Below are 24,524 nucleotides of genomic sequence, written 5' to 3'. Positions count from 1 at the left end.
GATTGTCTCAGACTAGTCCCTAGTTTCCTTAGAGCGTCTTGCATTCTTGGACGTTTCCGGTTTGAACGCGCGGGAGAGGACTAGCACAAAATTTTTTTTAAAATTCTTAATTCAAAATGGCGCGAGTAACACATTTAAATGAATTTTTTTATTCCAAATATATCCCTCGCAAAAACAAAATGACTGAAATGGCGGGAAAAGGCCCAGTCGATGGCGGGAGATGGAGTGGACTCAAGTCAACCATCATATCTTGACTTGTCACTTTTTTTTCGCCTATCGATTTTCATTTTACAGTTGGTACTTTCCGTATTAGGTAAATGATACTTTTAAAGCAATGTTTTAAAACTCTCAAAATATAATTCTTGATATATATAATCATACCGACTTCCAGAGCCTAAGTTAATTAACTATATACAGGAAATGGAGAGTGCCGGATGTATTGTTGACTTTTCCAGTTTCCATTGAAATGTTGAGGGTTTTTCCCCGAATTGACAAAGAGGCGCTCTGATCATACTTGGACTGATTGAGTCTGATTCACGCAGTTCACCGCTACTTTTAACTGGTTTCTAAAGCAATACCACATCAGTTCCTACTTGAATAAGGTAAATTTTAATATTGTAAATGTGTTAAGGTATTGTTTGTTTTAGCCATCTGCGGCTAAACATCTCTATATCTTATCATCAGTAATCTAGTGCAAATTAAAAACGAAAGCCAAACGAATATTGGCCTAAATATACAGCATATTGTTCAGTTTGTAAAATCCATGCTATTAAATTCACAGGTTTTTAGCATACATCTTTTCTCGATTATGATATATTTTTATATAAACTTCCTGAAGTATTTTCGTATGAGTACTGATGACAGTATGCTTGTAGGACAGTAGGAGTACAACTTTAATAGCTGTTAAACCAATATACAACAGCGCCAGTGAAGCCATGCCTTCATGCCATTGTGAAAATCGTATTTGTAGGTTTTATCCGGCTTTAATTATTGCCCGCGTATACGTGTTTTGCTTCTTTGACTTTGATCTTTATATTGAAATAAGATCTTTATATTAACAAGATCCCTGTTCTGGCGTTAACTCCGGCGCACGTGGCAGTCTTCAATATAAAGCTTCTGAACATAAACAATACAGTTCAAATTCATTTAGATGCCTTAACGAACCTAAATGTTCGATCGCGAAATTGAGAGGCACATCGTACTTTAAAAAGTATAGAAGTTCAACTGTTGAAAAATGTAAATAAACCGCATGATACATTTTGTCTTACACTTTGCCTTTGGAATTCGCGCTTATATAGTTATATTAAATCTTCAATCCTGTGCAAACTACGTGTCAACGCGCCCATACACGACCACATCTTGTTAAACGGCGAAATAGCAGCGATATTTTTAAAATTAGACCAGAATCTACATGTATTAAATATATTCTTACCCCAATTCAATCTAAACTTAATCGAACAGCATGAAAAGAACGGTTTATTTGACCCCCTTGGAGGAATTGCCGTATCATGCGAGCGAAATCGAATCGCGCATCGGAAAATTAGCCAAAGCTGTGCACCACAACTCTTGGGAGACAAAACTGGGACGAAGATAAATACGGCCACACACACATTTCAAATACTACTATATTTCGCGCCATTACCTGCGCCATTGCACACTTGCGACGACGAAAAATGAAAAAAAAAGAACAAAAACAAAACCGAGGCGAATTTTCAACTCCGTCGCTGGCGCCGGAGTAAAGGTCGACACAGACCGGACGCGTGCGGCAACGCGGCGCGAATTTTCAACGTTTTTAATTTTTCAAAATCAAATAAATTTTAAACTATCATAATATTCTTGTAGATTACATAACAATAAAACATTTTGACTGCTCTAGCGTCCATAGTTTCCAAATTTTACTTCCAGAATTTTAGATGAAAACTCAAAATTCGCGTCGCGTTGCCGCATCGCGTCCTGTCTGTGTCGGCCTTAATAGTCTGACATTTTAACGTTACATATTTTTTTCGGGCGTACCGACAGCAAACTAAATTTTTGCGAATGTCAAGTTTATTATTAGTAGGTCAGCTTCTACTCGAGCAGTATCAAAGGACTGCAAATTTGGATCAATTCCACTCGCAATTTAGATCCTTCAGCCGTTCAGGCCCACATTGGTCCTAATAATGTAGATAGATAGTCTTTTAGTCGTAGGCGGCATATTTAGAATTGTAATAGAGTATTTCGTTAAGAATATAGCGGTAAACTCCATTTTTCATGCTAGGCAGATGTAAACAACGATATACTTGAATGCAGAGCTCTTGAAACACTGTAAAATACCAGTAGTCTTTCTGTACTGAAGTACCACAAGACCGATCTGGTCTTCCATATAAAGGAAAGCGCCCTTCTTCAGAAACAATTTTAATTTAAATTTTACCAGCGCCGCTTCGCGGCGCGCCCGTATCATCATAATATGCGGGCGCGCCGCTTCGCTGCGCTGGTATAATTTAAATCAGTATAATTTAATCCGGTCGAAATGTATCGAATACAATTGGTAGATTGTAAAGCAGACGAACAACAATTCTATAAGACCAACAAAAAGGCAAAAAAAACTTATTTATTTATACTCCCATTTATTTATTTTTATTCATTCATTTATTTATTTATGTCCCAAACGTAATAGGAAGAGATGGTCTATAATAAAATTTATCAAATGTTGTCGTGTTCGTCCAGTCGGCCATCGACAATATTGTAGCGATATCCAGGCCGGCTTGCTTTGCTGCTGATGTCGATGCGCCTCGTACCGAGTGTCCTTTAAATATGTTTTCTGCAATCCTTGCCTGATAAAGGACATCTTTGAGCCGACGTGAGAGAGTAGCCGATGTAACCGGCTTATGTGGTTTCTTGAGCCCTAGAAATAGCAAATCCTGTGTATTGTCCGATGAGGGGCTTCAGGATATTTGCGCATATATCTTACATCTAAGGAAGCCATTATGGAACTTCTTTCTGGACATGTTAATGCCATTAGCATACATAACTTCTGTGAAAGTAGTTTTAATGTTAAGGACGCGTTCTCGCCAAGTCCTTTTAAATAGGTGGTCACTTATTGTACATCCCAGGTGTGTTGATAATGGGGTTGTGGTGGTCGGGAAATTGAGATGACTTTCATTAATCTAATCACCAATGGATGTTGACCCACTGGTTTATTATCTATGTAGACATGTGCCGAAGATATTGCTGAGCGGAGAACACTGATTGTTCTGTATTGTTTGCCTTTAGAATATTGTTCCGCTAAGAAGGTTAGAATGTCCTCTACTGGACAAAGTAGGGGATTACTTTGCCGTTCACTACCCCAGCGACTCCACTGAGTCCACGAACAGTTGTAAGATTTGGTGGTTGAGGCCTTGACGCTATTTGCGAGGAGCTCAACAGCCGTGGCTTGAAAGGCCTGTTGCAGTGAATTGTTCCCTGATATTCGCTATACGGCTAGTTTGAGTGCAGGGAACAGAGGATGAGTTCTTCCTGGATTGGTCACGTCGGTCAGTAGTCCGGATCGTTTCCCAGATAGATCGGGTACTCGATTAGCATCCCAATTAACAGGGGCCACCAAGGTTGAGCTGACCACAGGGGCGCTACAAGGGTTAGAGTTGCCTTGACCGTTTTTGCCTTGTGTAAAACTGCATTCATCAGGTTGAATTGGGGGAAGGCGTACGCGTTGAGGTTGGCCCAATTCATTGTGAAAGCGTCGGTATGGACCGCTTGGGGGTCGGGTCTCCAACTAACAAATTGGTCCAGTTGATGAGACAGACGTGACGCAAATAGGTCTAACTGGCACCCCTGATTAATGGTTTGATTACCGTGTCTTGAGTTTCCAGTCGTTCAGATCTCGTGTAGTCCGAGATTCGATGTCCGCGACTGTGTTCAATTTGCCTGGGATATGTTGTGCAGTAAGGAATATGCGTTTTTTCTCGCACCATTTCCAAATCTCCAAGGTCAGTTGTAGCAGACGAGGGCAATGAGTGCCCCCCATATTGTTTAGGTACGCTACTGCTGTAGTGTTGTCTAACTTTAGGCAAATTACCTTGTTCGTGTCGTTTTTCACAAAGGATTTTAGAGCAAAAAAGGCTGCTTTCAGCTCTAAGATGTTTATATGGTCCTGGGTTTCCACCTGTGACCACCTTCCCCCTGTTCTTAGCGCTCCGAAGGAAGCGCCCCAGCCCATCGTCGATGCGTCTGACGTTATCGTAACATCTGCCGTGGGCGGGAGAATGCGACTTCCTTTCAACAAGTGAAGATTTTTTATCCACCATAACAGGTCGGTCTTTGCCGCATGAGTCAAGCGTACCTGCAGGTCGTAATTTTGTGTCTGTCTTAGCGCGCTGATCTGAAGATTTTGAAGCTGCCGATAATGCAGGGGAGCTGACCAGACTGCTGGTCGACAGAATTCTAGAAGGCCTAGTACGCTGGAAATATGTCGAATAGTTGGCTGTTGTTCGTTGACAAGCTGTTGGCATTCTTTGCGAATTGCCTGTATCTTGGCTTCGGGCGGAATGAAAAACATTTGTACAGAGTCGATCAGAAGACCGAGAAACTGAATCTTTTGGGTTGGGATTAACATCGATTTGTCGTAATTTATTAGGAATCCTAGAGACTTTAGAAGTTGAATCGTTATTTGTTTGTTGATTGAGGGCAGCTACAGAAGGGGCCATTAACAGAATATCGTCCAAGTAAATTATCAGTAAATAATCATATACTTACCTTGGCTGAAAAAAATGGACTGTGTGACTCCGACAACGAAAGAAAAAAGTCGAAGAGTTATGCTGGGGGGGGGGCCCTTTATGCAAGGGGCCTCTTCCTGCACTTTTTTCTTCAGCCCCAGTGCTTTTTATGTGTGGCTCCGACACGGAATGACTCCGTCATACCAATTGTATTCCATAAATTTCGACCGGAGAGTGTGAAGTATAATTAAGATTTGTATCAAAATATACAGTGAAGAGTTACAATATGAAAGATGTCATTCCTCCAAGCCCCATTTAACGTTAGTCAAGGTGGCTAATACAAACGGAATATTGATCTACGTGTGTGTAGTAAACAATGATGGATTGAATGCAGAAAATCGGCAAAATAAAGAGAAATTCACATGCGGACTATTTCTCGGATAGTAAAAAACAAATTCCGATTCGGACAAGACATCTTGAGAGTCAATAATATATGATTGAAACAAGACACAAGTTCAGACCGTAAATTTTCGACTTTATTTCACAGCCATCTTCATTCATTCTGTCTGAAGATGACTTTGAAACTAAATTCGACAATTTACAGTTTCTCTAACCAGTGTCTTGTTTGAATCATATATTGACCCTCTATGTCATGTCTATTCGGAATTTGGTTTTTAATTTACTTTTTTAAATTGTCGGCAGCATGGTGATGGTTTTTTACAATACAGACGTTAGTTTTCTCTCCCTTATGTGTACATTTACTGTTTTCTTTTTCGATTCTCCCCTCGAATCTATAGCTTCGCCGCTGCTGGACAAAATGTCGCTAAACAACCCTTTTTATTGTTAATTATACTCTATAATACCGATAAACAACTCGAAAAGCTTCGTGAAAACTAAAAACCCAATTGAAGAAATACTTGATGAATAATAAAATTAAAAAATTATAACGTTGTTAATTCATTCTGAAGCAGTCATATTTTAAAATTGCCCTTTTTAGTCGTTCAACACGAAGTTGAAATTGCCATTCAACTTCGTGTTGAAATCATATATATAGGCAGCCCAAATATGCGTTATAATTTGAACGCGAGAAATTTCTCGGGAATTTGTCAACATGGTGTAATAATATATACTTACATATGTAATTATTATGTATTAATTATATTTTATTATATCATCCATCGCAATTATCGCACGATCAATAGAATTCTATCGAGCCATCCAATTTACTGTAGAGAGTGAGGGGAAATTGGCTTTTTTGGATACGTCGTATGTTCATAGAAATATCGTAAACCTACCCATACTGACAAATATCTATCCTTTTACTCACACCACCCAAAATCCCCTTAAACAGTCCGTGTTGCAAAATCTTTGTGTCAAAGAGCTGGGGCTGGTTGTATAAACTACATTTTAAGCAGTTAATAATAGCTAACTTATTCCAAATGTCCAACTCTGCCACTAACGATCCCAATGTATTGAGAGGGAAACTTTTGAAATGAAATTGTTTAAAGTTCCTGTCGCGACTAAATGTAACTCGTCAGAGGGTAAATTTGAGTTGTATATGATTTCCACTAGAAATCCATTTAATCCTGTTGTCTGTTAAAGCCAATTGGATGTTAAGGCCAAACGTAGTACCAATACAGGCAAAGCGGGATGTATTACTACAAATCTATCAATGAGATGTGCTGTAGTTCCGCCATCTTCTTAAAGTAGACTTTTTTGCATTATTTTCTATTTAGAAGTCAATCGTTTACGAAGCATATACAGACATCATTGTTAATAAAACTGCAAACAAACAACAAAGATACAAGCAATGAGCAATAAAACTGGCCAGAATAGAGGTAAAGTACATCGATATAACATGAGGTTTCGTTCAAATTAATTGTTCCAAGGACTATTTCAATACGGAAATATTTTAATTGTATGATCAAATTAGCACGCTGGTTAGCAGATCAGATCACAATCTGAAATTGCAAATCACCATCCGATTGATATGGATATCGATCGCTCTCCAGCTGAGACCTTTTGCCTTTCACTCTCTTCGTTTCTCCTCTTTCAAAAAAATACCCCTGAAACTTGCATTAACATCCGTCTGGCGCAGGCTTAATTAGTGTGGTCAATAAATCAATGGTCAATTGGGAACGATAGGCAAGTCATCACAGGTTTTAGCATCCGAGAATTTTTGAGCGGTGTGAGTTGTTCAAAACATGTGAGTCGTGGAAACTGGTAAATCGGATAATTTACAAATTTGGAAAACAACTCAGGTATTTGGTTAAGAAATTTGCGTCACAATGTCAACTATTTGTAAAAGTATATTCAAAAGTGAGTCGTAAACGTGTCAATAAAATAGATTACATAGTTCTGTGTTTGTGTTCTGCACCAGTGACGTAGGAAGACGTGGAAGACGCACACCACATTAATATATCTAGGGGAGCTGAAAATCTTTCGAGTTTCGCCCCCTTAATAATACGGTCTTTAAAAAAGAATGCTTTGAAATTCAAACCCTATTTTTAATTCAACATAACTTACAAATGAACTAAAGAATTAAAATCAAATAATCTATATTTAGTTGAGTAATGTCTAACTTAAAATTTGATATTCTTACATATGAAGTTTGAACGAGTAGTTTCCGAGATATTCGCGTTTAAAGACACAGTATAACGTTTTGAAATTTCTGAAAAATCAGCAAGAAATGGCCTGTTGAATTATGGTTTCTTGTAACTTATTTTTTAGTTTGCTGAGAAAATTCGTTTTTTACTTGTTCTTATTCCTCTGCAAATTCATGTCAAACGGCAACAACACACTTTCTTGCCCGTATCAGCATGCATCAAAAAACCATCCCGTCCAAATTGCGACATGACCTAAGAATGGCTTCGCGAAGTTCTCCCAAGTTTTAAGGTTGGTGGTCATGAAGAACTTCCCAAATCTGCTGCTTTAAATAGCCCAGAGGACATGAATTTGCAGATGAATGAGAACAAGTAAAGAATTTTCTTAAAAAAACTAAAAAATAAGTTACAAGAATTTAACCATGCTACGAATGGAATGTTCCGGGAGAAATCGCTTTTACACAAAACTCACAATCTCGCACCACAAAAAATTTGTATAATTGACGAAAAATCGAGTTTGGCATTGATGTCGGCAAAGCAGGACAATTCTGGCAAACGCCGAATTTGCAACCATTGCAAAAATGGTAGAAATCGCCGTGTTTGCACGATCGGCCATTCCAAATAGACCTTATGGATAATGGCGTAACAAGCCGTGACACCTGCAGGGAATTCTGGTCTTAGTAGTCACGGCGGGTAATTTTGAAGTTTGAATTTTTTGCCGTGACTACTAAAACCAGAATTCCCTGCAGGCGTGACGGCTTGATACGTCATTATGCATAAGGTCTATTTGGACTATTTGCCAGCAGGAATATTTGATCCAGATTTGAGAAAAAATAATTTTAAACTTCAGTAGCCGGTTTTACGAAGGCTGGATAGCGCTATCCGCCGGATAGTGATTTTTTCAAGCATTGCAAAAATGCTTCAAAAGTACTAATAAAATTGTAGATTTTGATCCAACAATGAATAATTCTGCTGTGAAGAACATTCTGTTCTTATCTTAAGTAGGAACTCTGAGTACACCTTTTTTTACTTATTTATATATGTATTTGAATGCATTTGTGCGATTTCAGGGAAATCAACTTCGATGGGGAAATTTGATAGTGCAGAATATGTAGTTCTCTTAGGAGATGTTGGTTCAGGAAAATCTACATTGGTCGAGAAACTTACCGGGGAGAAGGGAAGGAGTTCTGACTGCAGTACTAGTTGCACGAAGACATCTGAAGCTGTTTGTGTTCCAGATGGCAGCCTCATCATATCTGATACACCTGGAAGCAACCCAATGGATGAGGAATTGGAGCACAATGTTTGGATAGCAACAGCATTCAACTACAAACCAGTCTCAAGACTGTTTATTGTGGTTAAAGCTGAGAATCGCAAGGACACTGTTATCCGTAACATAAGCGAATACGCAAATCGTTTCCTGGAACCCGCCGAGATGGACGTATTGGGAGTCCTCGTTACACACATGGATACGGTGAAATGGACGGAGGAAGAGTTTAAGCACGACGTAGAAAGAAAACTTGGTATCGACACAGTTGTCTTCTCAGGTATGGACACCCAGGGAGACACGTTGCTGAGCAACGTCCTGAAGACCTGCACGAAGAAACACAACCTGACGGTTGATGACGAGAATTTTTTCAAATTCTTCAAACTTCACAGCAACCACAGGGAAATTCTTCGCTCTACTAGAGAAGAAGTTGAGAAATTTTCTGCTATGAAGCAAAATTTTGATGAAGCTAGGAAGAGTTACACTGGCAAGGATCTTGTTGATCTTGTCTTTGAATTTCAAGCATACATGACTGACCAAATAGTTCAGGCCCAGCAGAGGTTATCTGAGAAGAATAAGTTTACCTTTTACGGCGATGGTGCGGCAGACGAAGCAAGTCATGTTGCGAACTTGGCGAATCAACTTCGAATGATACTGTACGATATCAGAGTAGAATGTGTTGGGTATCAAAGCCAGCATGGTGTGTCCCAGCTGCGCAAGTGTCCACTGTGGTTTGATTTGGACCAAGGTAGAAGGCTGTGATGGTGCTACAACCTGTGGAAACCGCCCCAGCTCCGTCAACGACATCAGAGATTCGGCGTTTTCTGTTCTGGCGACTTTCAGCTTTGAATGGATCAAAAACAAGTTTAGCATTATCAAGCGTGGATCAAAGAACGTGAAATCTGAAAAAAGTTCCTCGTCCAATTTCGCTGGCTGTGGCAAAACAATCGACTGGAGTGGTATGGCTACCGTTGCAGTCCCAGATGAGTTCAGTGAGACTGTGAAAGTTTGCACAAATGATATAAAAATGCTTCCCCCTTCTGCATCTGGTTTCCGAAAACAACTGGCTAACCGGTTACAAACATGTGAAGTGGCGATGAAACAATCGAGCGAGCGGAACATTTCATGTTAAAGAATACTGAAGCAGTTTTATTTTGTATTGTATATACGAAATCTGTTCTTAGTTGTCTTGATATTTTTGGGATTTGTTCATATTCTCACAACATCATAACGTCTTTTGTTGTGTTTTACCTTCGATTATTGGCTTTACATGATATCGAAAGTGGAGTAGTGTCCCACAAACTACTTGGGTCTAAATTGTTTTGTTGTATTTGAATGCTTTTCGAAATTTTAATAATAAGCAACATCTGTAACATTTTAACTTGTAGTTTAGCGATTTTGACTTGAAATAAATCTATATTTTTCGAACAAATCAGTAACATCAAGGATTGACGCCTGTCCGCATTCTAAAAGCTCACTCACACTCAAACTCATTGAGCATGCAAGCGATCTTAATCTTCTCACAGGGTTTCCATACGTGTATTTACAGTCGAATAAAAGCTTGATCTTCAGTGTTGCATGACCTTGAATTTTTCCAATGGTTAAGAAAAAAAATTTTCATTAATCAGTAAAAATAAAATTTGTATGTCACACTGAATGTGTGTGAGTAAGCTTTTTCAACACAGGCGTGAGTATATCATATAGTTTGTCTTCAGTGTGTTAGCGCTGCTGATTTGGACGAACTCCATGATTTATGAGCGAACCTACAGCTAAAATTAATATACCTATAATGTAAACTGAAAGTAAGGGCCGATATATAGATTGGCAGATAGATTTGTAGTAGGTACTCACTAGAAATATTGCTCTCTCCCCACAACCTCATCACACAGATAACACACTCTCAAACACACAAACTCTAACCTGCTATCCTTTGAAGCTTTATACATTAATATAGAAAGCCAGGGCGAAATAATGGTCTAAAAGCGTCAAAAGAACTCGCGGTCTCAGTTACATAAAGTTGTTTTCTTTGAAGCAGTTCCCTGCTATATGCATGCTAAAGCCAACTCGTGAAGTTGAGCATGCACGGTTTCAAATTTAGTTTAGTTTTTTTTACATCAAGAACAAAAAACGCGTCCTGCTTATTGATAACACAACGTGTTATCGAAAAATACCTATATTCAACATTCTTTGTGGCCCAGCGTTTTCTATACGCGTTATTTCAAAACAATGCGAACCACATTCCTTGCAATTAAAGTACTAACATCGCAACTTAAGGTTTTTAGTCTTTGGTGAACGGCTGCACGTACAATCGTGACGGCATCGTTGATCGGCTAAAACACCAGGGGCCGGTTGTTCGAAAGGAGTTTATCTTAAACGTTGCCGGGATAAGCCAAAGTTTAAAACTATTCTCATATCTGATTTTGTGAATGACTACATCTTGTGCATTAAATATGTTCTTCCATATCATGAAAACTAAACTATTTACATCGAAATATGTCAGCTCATTTGTTTGCCCCCATACAAAACATGTATTCTCCCCTATTTATTTTCATACTAACTCTCCTGACGAAGGCCCTCAGGTCGAAACGTCGAGAAGTGTTTAGTCTGTTTAGGCTGTTGTTATACCACATTTGATGCTAAGTTTGAAGACGCTGCTACGCTGCTCCTTGGTTATATTGAAATATATAGATAATTTTGTTTTCCATTTTAAACTTATCCACTGTTCAAGCTACACGTCTTTCGAACACCGGCCCCAGGTGCATTGGTACCACATGATAATTCCGCACGCAGAACGATATGCGTATATGGCTGATGCTGAACATCGTAACATCAATTCCTAGAAGTAAAAAAAGACTGTTTACATGTAAGCATCCTTTTGCTTAGAAATCGAATTCGTGAAAGTCACTATATAGATGTGTTTAGAAAAGCATTGCTTTACATTCAAGGAGTATTATGGTTATATAAGGCCTGGTGTACACATGTAAATTTTAACACGGAGCGTTTATGGCAGTGCGTCATTTACTGTTACTGATTTATTAGAAAGTGTTTTACAAGAATCAGTTTAGATTATTTTATATCAATTTGCTTAAAGGGTTTGAAAACATGTTCCTTTGGGATCTCAAAGTCCAACCGAACAGCATTTGTCAAAATGGCCATGGCCCATAAATCTAAAATCTTCAAGGCCAAATATTCCTTGCCTGAGCAGTACATAACCGCTTGCTGTTAAAAATCCTATAAGAATATTATGACGAAAATCCGAAACAAGACAATACAAGTCTGTCCCTTACAATAATTTTCAGTTTCTTTTACCGGCACTGCCACTAAATGATGCCTTTGAGTAGATATGCGTTCAGCAGTCAGCACGTGTTGACCGTATATTTATCAGAATGATTTAAAAAATATTACCACGTTACCAATTAGTTTAGCCATATGAGGTGGTATAGACGTCTATTCATATTGCATTCCGTTCTTGATTTATTTTAAAGCTTTTTTTGATAACCCATTGACTCGTCATTACCAAGACCAATCTTGTGGACAATTTTAGTAGAATATAGTCTCTTATCACGTGTTATATTTTGTTTTGGTTTGGGTGATCTATGTTTCCGTTATTATGTTACCAAAAAATTAGAACCGGAACAAAATAGGAATCAAATAGCAGGAATTGCCGTGTCATAATTTTTCATATTTAAGACCTTCCCATTCAAGTTCCCGTATCAGTGAAGCCGGACTGGAAAGGTACTTGAGTTCAGCGCCACTCTTTATTGGTTTGTAAAGCTGTACGCCATCGCTATCGTCTGCTTGAAAAGCCAGAAAAGGTGAAGTACTAAATATTACTGTTGTAACATTTTAATAGCAGTCTATTCCTCGATTCGAAGCATGATACGTTTCGAATTGATCAATGAGTAATTTGAATGTCAATGTGTTTGATTCAGTTTGCTTGGTTTATTGCATGTATTTCAACAGTTCAGCCTTTATTTATTCTATATACATCAGGAACAAAAAAGCCCCATGCTCGTTGATAATGCTACAATTCCCCAGTACCAAGACCAATCTTGTGAACAGTTTTGGTAGAATATAGTCTGTCATCGCATGTTAATATTTGTTTCGGTTTGAGTGATCTATGTTTCCCGGTATTATGCTACAAGGAAGTTAGTACCGGAACAAAATCGGAATGAAATAGCAGGAATAGCCGTGTCATAATGTTGCATATTTAAGACCTTTTCATTCAAGTTCCCGTATCAGTGAAGACTGGAAAGGTATACTTGCGTCCAGTGCCACTCTTTATTGGTTTGTAAAGCTGTACGCCATCGCTATCGTCTGCTTGAAAAGGTGAAGTACTAAATATTACTGCATGTTGTAACATTTTAATAGCAGTCTATTCCTCGATTTAAAACATGATACGTTTCGAATTGATCAATGAGTCATTTTAATGTCAATGTGTTTGATTGAGTTTGCTTGCTTTATTGCATGTATTTCACTAATTTCAGCAGTTCGGCATTTATTCTACATATACATCAGAAACAAAAAAGCCCCATGCTCGTTGATAATGCTACAATTCCCCAGTACCAAAACCAATCTTGTCCACAGTTTTGGTAGAATATAGTCTGTCATCGCGTGTTATTATTTGTTTCGGTTTGGGTGATCTATGTTTCCCGGTATTATGCTACCAGGAAATTAGAACCGGAGCCTAAATTTTCAACTGAATTTTGATTTCTGGAATAGCAACTTTAAGAAATCAAATGCATCGTGACGGCGAGAATAACCAAACTCTGGGTGAATGCAAATACAAATTTTACGGCCGAATGCTAGTCAATGAAACTGAAAAACGAAAATGATTGTGAGAAGAACAGCTTGTTTTAGGGCAGATTAGACTTCCATAATAATTTTCTAATTTTCTTTCAACAGGAAGTAGCTATGTAATCACTGCATGTAATACCCAATTCAGGATTAAGGGCGTTGAAAGGCGAATTGGACATTGAAATTATATCAGAGGGGCAATTTTCCTAGGCGAATTTATATCCAATAAATTCATCATTGCCTTCAAAACTTTAGCCCCCATTAATGGACCTGAATTCATGTGACAGAGTGACACTAATACAGGAACTTGAATGGAAATGTCTTAAATAAATTATGAAAGAATTAGGGTGAGGGTTAGGGTTACTAGCTCATAACTACCTTTACTAGAGCAATTTCATTTCTCTAACTTTCCACCTGTTTTCCCAGTCATAGTACAACTTCAAAATTTGATGTTCTTCAAGTAATTTCGACAGCTTAGGTTGCTTACTCATGCGCAAACCTGCCGCGAACTTATAACTCAACTAATAATTCCTTTGTGCTGGTCCAACAGGAAAAACCTGAGTACAATTTCATCGACCTCCCAGGATTAGAAGCTTAGAATGCATTAACTCACATATACGGAACAATGTCTTCACTTAAGCTGGTTTTCCACTAGCGACTTTATTCCTTTGTGTTTGAGCAATTTGTTCCAGATTATTGCAGTTGAGAGCTCTGAGAAAAAGTAAAATGTCGCTTCGCGAGAAAAATATCGCTAATGGAAAACCAGCTTAAGACACCTGAAAATGGATGGGTATATGCGCATGAATCAGACACACCCTGTATTTCCCTTTTATCGTTTCTTGTTGTTTTGCTCTTTTTATTGTCTAAACTTTATTATTTTGTAATTTCGAACTCTTTTTAGGTAACAATTATTTGATACTTTTCAAATTGGGTTTACACATACTGCCGATTGGTCGAACACTTCGGTATGCAGTCAATCATCCAAGGACTTGTCAATATATTGATTTTTGTGATATTTTTGGGTTTGTTGCTGAAGCTAATATGGTACGTATATTTAGCTATAAATTTTTATAATCGAAGCTATTGAAAAAAATTTGTAAAATATCCGTAATAAAAATAATAAATAAAAATCTATATCTTGAAATACAAACATTTCCGACTGCGAACTAAGCAAAACCTGGCAAAAGATTTCATTTTAGCCCGCAAAATGCCCTATAAAGTTCTTTGATTGATTGCTCTTGCCTGCTTAAATAAATATTGTGTTGGTCTATTTTAGGATGAAAGTTGTTAAGAAATTAAAATTCGTAGTTAAAAGAGAAGACACAGGTAGACTGGCTCGTATAGAAATCGAAGCCAAGAACCAAGTTTTCGATTTGTTGGAGTCGAGCAGACTGCCGCTGAATTTTGAGAAAGACGCAATACTGTGTATGCGGCGAGAGGGAGACGATAATGACGTGAATGAAGTTACTAACCTAAATGAGATTGCAGATTCTAAAGTTATTTGGATAGTAAAGAAAAAGTTTACCGAAGAAATCTCCAGGGAAGATGGAAGTGCATTCCATTCCATTGGAAGAACCCCTTCGAAGTTTACGACGAATGCTTCTGGCCAACACCCTCGTAAGCCAACCCAGCAAGAGAAACTACTGAAGAAGTTAAAAATGCAGGCAATGAAAAATGAAACTGAGCGAGTTGACGGTAAAATTTAATTGTTAATTATAAATCGGAAGTCAGTTACTGGCGACTTTAACATTTCCAAGAAGGAAGTGGGCAATAGTACAGTACTTGAAAATGTTTTGAAATTAAACTGCATGAGTATTTGGAATTGTATATAGGTTGTAGTAACAATGTACTACTGTGCTCTGAAATGGTCATTTTCGAGGAACTTATGCAATGATATTTTAAAATCTGTGATTATGCATGCCTCTCAAATCTTCAACATCTTAATCGCCCCTGACTCCGTCGGACACTTCGAACTCGATGTAGCTTTCTCCACATTCAACCATGCATTTTTAGAATGAACGTGCTCCAACGTAGTTAACAGCGAGGTTCAGATTAATCGATTTTTTAATACCATGCACTAGTACATCTCGCTGATCTATGAGCGATTAAAATGTTCTATCAAAAATTAAAATGTTCCATAAGAATTCTTCGAGTTTAAGTTGTAATAAAGTAACGAACTGTGAGTACACCTTTTTATACATACTTTCCTAAGTCAAGTGTACCTTTAGGAAGGACACTGTTTTTCCTTACTTAGATGTATATTTAAATTTAGGGAAATCAACGATGCTAGGAAACTTTGACAGTGCAGAATATGTGGTTCTCTTAGGAGATGTTGGTTCAGGAAAATCCACAGTAGTTGAAAAGCTCACTGGGGAGAAGGAAAGGAGTTCTGACTGCAGTACTAGTTGCACGAAGACATCTGAACCTTTTTGTGTTCCAGATGGCAGCCTCATCATATCTGATACACCTGGAAGCAACGCAATGGATGATGAATTGGAGCACAATGTTTGGATAGCAACCGCATTCAACTACAAGCCAGTCTCAAAACTGTTCATTGTGGTTAAAGCTGAGAATCGCAAGGACAATGTTATCCATAACATAAGCGAATACGCAAATCGTTTCCTGGAACCCGCCGAAATGGACGTATTGGGGGTCCTCGTTACACACATGGATAAGGTGAAATGGACGGAAGAAGAGTTTAAGCACGACGTAGAAAGAAAACTTGGTATCGACACCGTTGTTTTCTCAGGTATGGACACCCTCGCTGACACATTGCTGGACGACATATTGAAGACCTGCACAAAGAAACACAACCTGACGGTTGATGATGAAAACTTTTTTAAATTCTTCAAACTTCACAGCAATCAGACGAAAATTCTTCGCTCCACCCACGACGAAGTTAAAAGGTTTTCTACAATGAAGAAAAATTTCGACGAAGCTAGGAAGGGTTTCACGGGCAAGGATCTTGTTGATCTTGTCTTTGAGTTTCAAGCATACATGACTGACCAAATAGTTCAGGCCCAGCAGAGGTTATCTGAGAAGAATAACTTTACCTTTTACGGCGATGGTGCAACATACGAAGCAGGTCATGTTGCGAACATGGTGAATCAACTTCGAACGATACTATTCGATATAAGAGTAGAATGCGTTGGGTTTCAAAGTGAGCATGGTGTGTCAGAGCTGCGCAAGTGTCCACACTGTGGTTTGATTTGGACAAAGGTAGAAGGCTGTGATGGTACTACAACCTGTGGAAACCGCCCCAGCTCCGTCAACGACATCAGAGATTCGGCGTTTTCTGTTCTGGCGACTTTCAGCTTTGAATGGATCGGAAACAAGCTTAACATTACCAAGGGTGGATCAAAGAACGTGAAATCTGAAAAAAGTTCCTCGTCCAATTCCGCTGGCTGTGGTAAATCAATCAACTGGAGTGATATGGCTACCGTTGCAGTCCCAGATGAGTTCAGTGAGACTGTGAAAGTTTGCACCAATGATATAAAAATGCTACCCCCTTCTGCATCTGGTTTCCAAGACGAGCTGGCTAACTTGTTACAAAAAGCCAAAGGAGCGATGAGACTATCCAGCAAACCTTCTGAAATCAAAGATTGAACGGGTCTCATGCACGTTTTTCTAACAACGTGGCTAATTGTACATATGAAATTTTTTAATAGTTTCAACTTTACTTGACTTCAAACAAATTGGTTAGCTTAGTTTCTTCGAGTGAACATTTCATCGTTTAGCCTTGATAACAACTTAAATAACTAACTTTTAAAATCTAGTATTGACTTTAGTGATTTTAAAGAAACCGAGAGTAAAAATTATGAATCCAGCTTAGTTCATTCACTAATTTTGTACGCGTCATCAAAAGGTGGGGATCAAAAGGTGACCCCATCAGCAACTGGCTGGGACCGGTTGTATAAAAGCCGGATGCTGGGATAGTGATTTTTTCAACCGTTCTAAAAATGCTTTAAAAGCAGTAAAATTTCAGCTTTGGAACCACAATTATTGTTAAAGAGAAATTATACCCAACAACGGGCGATTTCAAAGCGATTAAAAAAAAGCACTATACAGTGGATAGCGCCATCCCGCTTTCATACAACTGGCTCCAGGGGCATCAAGCCCGTTTAGCTTAAACGGTGGACAAGTCAAAATTAAGTAACACTCTTACAACTCTCTTGAATGAGTCAACTTGAATTCTATATATGCACTGAATATGTAGTTGTAATTTGTAAACAGTATCTTTGTATGAAAGTCAAAAAGTTCGCTTGTATAAAACGATAATTAAATAAAACGATAAACTTGCTTTCTATTTTGAACTTAAGCCTAGTTCACACGTCGCATTTTGGTCGCGTCGAATGCAATTCAAACAATAGATAATGAGATGGTACTCCTTATTCAGCCTCATTATCATCTCATTATCTATTGTTTGAATTGCATTCGACGCGACCAAAATGCGACGTATGAACTAGCCCTTATCCACCGTTTAATTAAGCTAAACGGGCTTGATACAACCGCCCCCTGATGCCTAATGATGAGAATTAAGAAATTCTTCGAAAATTTAAACGAAGAAATTTTAAAGAAAGAGTGTTGGCAAAGCAATCATTCACTGTTGGAATCATTTTCCCCTTCTACGAGCAGGATCCTCTCGGTAAAAAACATTCATAGGCATTTTTTGGTGGATATTAGGAATTCTTAAAAAAATGTGACAAACTTCTAAAAAAAAGGCTGAATGTCAATGGCCACAGCAAAGGTACACGCAGATATGAATTATATTGGCGTAGATAACGTATTTATTAAAGCTAATTGAAACAACTAGAAATGGCGAATTTGGCGTACCAAGATAGCGTTAAAGCCAGCCATGGTTTATATTCTGAACTCAGCCCAAGATTCCCTCAAAATTCAGGTATAATAGATGACCGACTCAGACATGTATGAAAATTACCATTTCTGAATCAACGTGTACGCGTGTTCTCTTGACCGATGGCGATATGTGGTTTTTTGTTATATGTTGACCTTAAAATGTATATTAGCCATATGAGGTGGTAGACATTCATATTGCATTGCGTTCTTGATTTATTTTAAAGCTCAGTGTTCTGATAACTTATTCATTCATCATTACCAGGACCAAACTTGTGGACAATTTCAGGAGAAAAAAATGGAACATATTCTGTCATCACTGCAGACACAGGTTATTATTTTATATTCGGTTTGAGTGATCTATGTTTCCCGGTAATACGGTATATTATGCCACTGAAAATTTGAACCGGAACCAGAATTTTCAACTGAACTTTGATTCCTGAAATAGCAATTTTAGGAAATCAAATCGGAGGAAAAGCCCTAATGTTTTCATATTTAAGACCTTTCCATTCAAGTTCCTGTATCAGTGAAGACTGGAAAGGCTGCGTACGTTCAGTGCCATTTTTAATTGGTTTCTAAAGCTGTATGCTATCGTCTGCTTGATAAGGTGAAGTATTAAATTTTTGTGTTGTGAGATAATATTAACCTGCAATGTAAATATGTATTATTCGCTGATTCAAAACATCGTACGCTTTGCAAACCCAGTCTAATGTTTTCATCAGAGTGATCGGATGACGTGGACCTCTGTTATAAACTTATATAATTTATGAATGAGTTTGTTTTGTCTTTTGAGTTTGTGTTTTGTTTTCTCTGTAAATTAGCAGTTCCCTGCTAAAGCCAACTCGTGAAATTAAGAGCGGTCAGTCAATCACCTAGGAGCAAAAAAGCGCCCTGCATGCTCTTTGATAACGATAAAGTGTTCAGAAAAATTCCGTTCAACTATCAACAATCAACAATATCTCACGGTGACCTATAGAAATTCGTATTATTTCCAACAACTGCGAACCACATTTCTTGTAATTAAAATACAAATACCGGAACTGAAAGGTCTTTGGCCTTTGCAGTGAACGACTGTACGCGCAAATGACATCGCTGGTCGGCTAAAAGCACAAGGTGCATACAAGTGCCGCGGAACCATGCCTGAAAGCATGATGTCAGCGTTTGGGTTGCCAATCTCGTTCCAACGGGAATTCTCTAAAAGGCTGTTTAGGAAATTATCATTTTACTGTACATGTCTTCGAAATTGTCACGTGATTGAGGTCTATAGAGGATCATTGGGATTGTTCGGTTTCGCATTATATCAATGCCATGATAGCCTACATCATATTCCTAGTTTCAAACTTGCATTCCCGGGGAGAAGAGGTTTTTATTAAGAGCTCTTATATAAATACTATCAATACGAACATTCGCGCCTCCCCCCAAAAGCATTAATCCACACATTTTTACTTAATACATCCCTATACAGAGTGAGTTAAAAACATTGTTGTTAATTGATGTGAAAACCTAATAATTTCGATAAAGTACAGTTTTATCGCTCCTGTTGAGGATTAGAATGCATTTTAACTCCCAAAAGAAACAGCATCTCCGTTTTAGATTAATCAATGATTAATGCACTTTAAACACATTCTGCCAAATAACAGGAGTTAAATATATGGGGCAAATTAGCAATAAATCAGGCATAAATCAGTTTTTTACTCAACCTGCATTTGTGTTTCTTCGGTTAAGTGTTATTTAGCCCTTTTTATTGCTTAATCTTTATTAGGTAACCATTGTATTTTCGTTAAATTTGCTTGCAATTGGTCGAACAATTCAGCATGCAGTCAATCATGCAAGGACTGGTCAATGTATTGATTTTTGTGATATTCTTGGCTTTGATGCTGAAGCTTATATGGTAAGTTTATTTATTTATGGATGTAATAATTAAATAGAAAATAGAAGAAAATTGTTTATAACCATAATAGTAATAAAATCAAATTTATCAATGCGTCTTAAAATAATCTTTTGAAACAATAATATCTTATCATAAAATTTTAAAATTAATTCCCGATTTTTAAAATTTAATTCATAGTCAGTAACAATATCAACTGGCCTTACTAAACCTGGCCTTTTTACGGTTTAAAACATCTTAGGCTCTATATCTCTCTATACTCTCGCAATACTCTATATTCGACTGGATGAACATGGGCGTCAATCGAACGTTAATTGAGGGGGACCATAATCATATATTCTGTTATGCCAGGCTGATATTTATTGAAAGTGAAATAGTTTTCAAAATAAATAATGGAAGGAATAATTACATTGTCATACAAACTTGGAAAAATAGACGCATTTTCAGGCCTGCAAAAGCTGTCATTTCAGCCCGCGAATTTTACGATAAAGTACTTTGAATTGCTCTTATATATCTGCTTGGTAAATGAATATTGTTTTCTTTTTAGCACGAATGTTGTTAAGAAATTAAAATTCGTAGTTAAAAGAGAAGACACAGGTAAACTGGCTGAAATAGAAATCGAACCCAGGAACCAGGTTTTTGACTTGTTGGAGTCGAGCAGACTGCCGCTGAATTTTGAGAAAGACGCAATACTGTGTATGCGGCGAGAGGGAGAAGATAATGACGTGAATGAAGTCACTTACCTAAATGAGACTGTAGATTCTAAAGTTATTTGGGTAGTAAAGAAAAAGATAACCGAAAAGGACTCCAGGGAAGAAGGAAGTGCATTCTATTCGATTAGAAGAACCCCTTCAATGTTCACGAATATTACAAACGATCCCCGTTCTCCAACGAAGAAAGAGAAGCTACTGAAAAAGTTAAAGAGGCGGGCAATGAAAAATGAAACCAAGCGAGTTACATGTAAGATTAAACTGTTAATAATAATAACGGAAAACAGTCACTAGTCACTTTTGCTTTTTCAATTGGCCATGGCGGAGCGAAATTGGCAGGGTGTGAGAGGGCAAAATATCTTTCGTCACTGCAATAATACTGAGTTTAAAAGAAATTGTATTGAAATTCAAAGTACATAGGATTTGAAAGCAGGTTGTAGATACAGGTTGTAGAAGCAGATGTACCTGTCCTCTAAAATGGATATCTCGAGGATATAGTGCAATCAAAATTTTGAATCTCTGCCACTCGTTATTTCGAGCTCGCTGTAGTTTTCTCGAGACTCAACCCTGCATTTTAGCATGAACCTGCCTCAACGTTGTTAACAGTGAGGTTCAGATTGATTTTTTGCTACCATGCACTGACACTACATCTCGCTGATCTATTGAGCTCGTGATTAGTTAATCTGATTGCGGACGTCAAATCTTAACTTCGCAAAGCACTTTTGGATAAATCCCTATATTTTCCTACTTACATGTATATTTGAATTTAGGGAAATCAACGATGCTAGGAAACTTTGACACTGCAGAATATGTAATTCTCTTAGGAAATGTTGGTTCAGGAAAATCCACAGTAGTTGAAAAGCTTACTGGGGAGAAGGGAAGGACTTCCGACAACAGCGTCAGTTTCACAAAAACATCTGAAGCTTTTTGTGTTCCAGATGGCAGCCTCATCATATCTGATACACCTGGAAGCAACCCAATGGATGATGAATTGGAGCACAATGTTTGGATAGCAGCAGCATTCAACTACAAGCCAGTCTCAAAACTGTTCATTGTGGTTAAAGCCGAGGATCGCAAGGACAATGTTATCCATAACATAAGCGAATGCGCAAATCGTTTCCCGGAACCCGCCAAAAAGGACGTATTGGGAGTCCTCGTTACACACATGGATAAGGTAAAATGGTCGGAGGAAGAATTTAAGCACGACGTAGAAAGAAAACTTGGTATCGACACCATTGTCTTCTCAGGTATGGACACCCACGCTGAAATATTGCTGGACGACATATTGAAGATCTGCACGAAGAAACACAACCTGACGGTTGATGATGAAACCTTTTGTGAGTTCTTCAAACTTCACAGCAACCAGACGAAAATTCTTCGCTGTACCAACGACGAAGTTAAAAGGTTTTCTGCAATGAAGAAAAGTTTTGTTGAAGCAAGGAAGAGTTTCACGGGCAAGGATCTTGTTGATCTTGTCTTTGAGTTTCAAGCATACATGACTGATCAAATAGTTCAGGCCCACCAGAGGTTATCTGAGAAGAATAACTTTACCTTTCACGGCGATAGTGCGGCAGACGAAATAGGTCATGTTGCGAACTTGGTGAATCAACTTCGAACGATGCTGTACGATGTCAGAGTAGAATACGTTGGGTTTCAAAGTGAGCATGGCGGGCCAGAGCTGCCTAAGTGTCCATACTGTGGTACTACAACATGTGGAAACCGCCTCAGCTCCGTCAACGACATCAGAGATTCGGCGTTTTCTTTTCTGGGGTCTTTCAGCTTTGAATGGACGGGAAACAAGCTTAACATTACCAAAGTCGAGCAAACAACGTGAAATGTGAAAAAAGTTCCTCTACCGCTTTCGCTGGCCGTGGTGAAACAATCAACTGGAGTGATATAAAAATGCTTCCCCCTTCTGCATCTGGTTTCAAAGACGACCAGGCTAACTTGTTACAAAATGTCAAAGGAGCGATGAGACTATCCAGCAAACCTTCTGAAGTTAAGGATTGAACAGGTTTTATGCACGTTTTTCTAGCAATGTGGAATAGTGGCATAATACTTTATTATTATGTTCTCGTCGGTTTATGCACAATGTGGTTTTAACTCGACTTTGTTTAGGATAAGTACCATATAATTTTACTTAGCATGACGTCACTTAAAGTGTCTATATCAACCTCAGGGAAATAACCTACTTAGATAGATTAGACGATTTTAAGAACATTTGTAATATTTTTGATAAGACGAAAATTTGATCTTCATGTACCTATCGGGCCTCAAAGTTGGCTTTTTTCATGTTTGACCGTGAGGTGCTGTGACTGGGAACTAGTTGCCCTTTTTTACCGGAAGTGACGTACATTGGAGAACACGCTAATTTTGTAAACAAGAAACACGCTTTAAAATATAGGAAGTTGATATAGGCACTTTAACAGTTTATCCAAGCGCGAGCGTAATTTAAAACCCATCACAACAACTCGTGAGATTATATTACGTGAGGGCGCACGCTTGGCGAGTTCTCGTTAATCGTGGATTTTTTGCCACTTTCTTCGTGAATCTGTACGGAATTTTCCACATATCTATCAATAAGAGTTTGATCTACTTGGAACCTTTCATTTTATTATAATTTGGGAAGGAACTTGCTGGATATTGGGAGATTTGGAAAAATCTAAACGGCACTTTTTGACGACTTCGTTTGAGTTAAGGCTAATTTCCACTCAGCAGCGGATCGAATCGGATCGGAACGAAAGATAATCCGCGCGTGCGCCGTCTGTTGAAATTTTTGGCTTATATTGATCCGAAAGCGTTCGAGACCGGATAAAAAAAAGTTCAAATAGTTTTAACTTTTTTTGATCCGATCCGAAATCACTTTATGGATCGGACCAGCTCGGAAAAAAATCCGATCCGATCCGCTGCTCGTTTTCCGGAGTGGAAACTAGCCTTTAGAGTCGTTAGATTATCGCCACAGAGGAGAAATTGATTCATATCTCCTCTGTGTTATCCCGCAAACATACGGTGCACGCGACTACAGTACTCATTCATTTAGAACAGCGTTAAGAAAAATTATCGCGTGCTCGGATCCAACTCAACTGATCAAGCTCTACGAAATATGATGAAAAAAAGGAGCACGGTCGGGTAACTGTAAACGTCTGCTCTACTCAGCGATGAAGTCTTTAATACTACTTACATTGTTTCTATAGTTAGCGACAAGGTCTAAACCTGTACTTGCCCAACTGAACATTGCAAGAATTCCTGGTAAAGTATAGCGATTTCTGCAGAACTATTGTTAACACCAGAGAAATTGAGTCGTATTTGGACCTCGACCCGTGACAATCTTTCGCGGAAGCCGTTATTTCCATTTAAAACAAATTACCGCTACGGCCTACAATTCAACATTAAAAACAACAAAGCACATGTTTTTTATGTATTCTTGTGGGTGATGTAGTCACCAATCCTGGACCCACGAAAAGAATCAACTATCAACCAAACAGAAGCCAAAGTTTTTTCGCGAGATGTCTGGTCATCAACGCACGAAGCTTAATAAGCTCACACAAGTTAAATGATAAACAATCTTGCCACTTGTCTAACTTCCAAAATCTTGTGTATTCCAAACAAGCGGACATCGTGTGCGTAACAGAGACTTGGCTACGAAATGACATTAAGAGCTCAGAAATACTTCCATGGAGTGACAATGTTATCTACCGCAAAGACCGAAAAACC

General features: G+C 38.3%; 1 protein-coding gene and 2 pseudogenes across 1 annotated transcript; all 3 read left to right on the top strand.

Moving 5' to 3' along the window:
- Positions 1-509: 509 nt before the first annotated feature.
- Positions 510-10,061, top strand: LOC114521126 (annotated as a pseudogene).
- A 2,215-nt stretch (positions 10,062-12,276) lies between these two features.
- Positions 12,277-17,520, top strand: LOC114521179. Its single transcript, XM_028541595.1, has 5 exons — positions 12,277-12,376; positions 12,792-12,890; positions 14,260-14,402; positions 14,635-15,053; positions 15,631-17,520. Exons 3-5 carry the CDS (start codon positions 14,326-14,328, stop codon positions 16,962-16,964), a joined length of 1,830 nt encoding a protein of 609 aa, XP_028397396.1. The 5' UTR covers positions 12,277-12,376; positions 12,792-12,890; positions 14,260-14,325; the 3' UTR covers positions 16,965-17,520.
- A 1,212-nt stretch (positions 17,521-18,732) lies between these two features.
- On the top strand, positions 18,733-23,388 carry LOC114521143 (annotated as a pseudogene).
- Positions 23,389-24,524: the final 1,136 nt, after the last annotated feature.

Source organism: Dendronephthya gigantea, unplaced genomic scaffold (assembly GCF_004324835.1).
Source record: "Dendronephthya gigantea isolate DGI-Jeju-01 unplaced genomic scaffold, DenGig_1.0 000019F, whole genome shotgun sequence".
Lineage (NCBI taxonomy): Eukaryota > Metazoa > Cnidaria > Anthozoa > Malacalcyonacea > Nephtheidae > Dendronephthya > Dendronephthya gigantea.
This window is presented reverse-complemented; position numbering and strand designations above follow the sequence as displayed.

Excerpts from the sequence above, each read along its gene's own strand:
- LOC114521179 (XM_028541595.1), top strand. The coding sequence starts at position 14,326 with ATGCAGTCAATCATCCAAGGACTTGTCAATATATTGATTTTTGTGATA. Across the intron at positions 14,403-14,634 it reads TTGTTGCTGAAGCTAATATG|GATGAAAGTTGTTAAGAAAT; the intron begins GTACGTATATTT and ends GGTCTATTTTAG. Across the intron at positions 15,054-15,630 it reads TGAAACTGAGCGAGTTGACG|GGAAATCAACGATGCTAGGA; the intron begins GTAAAATTTAAT and ends ATTTAAATTTAG.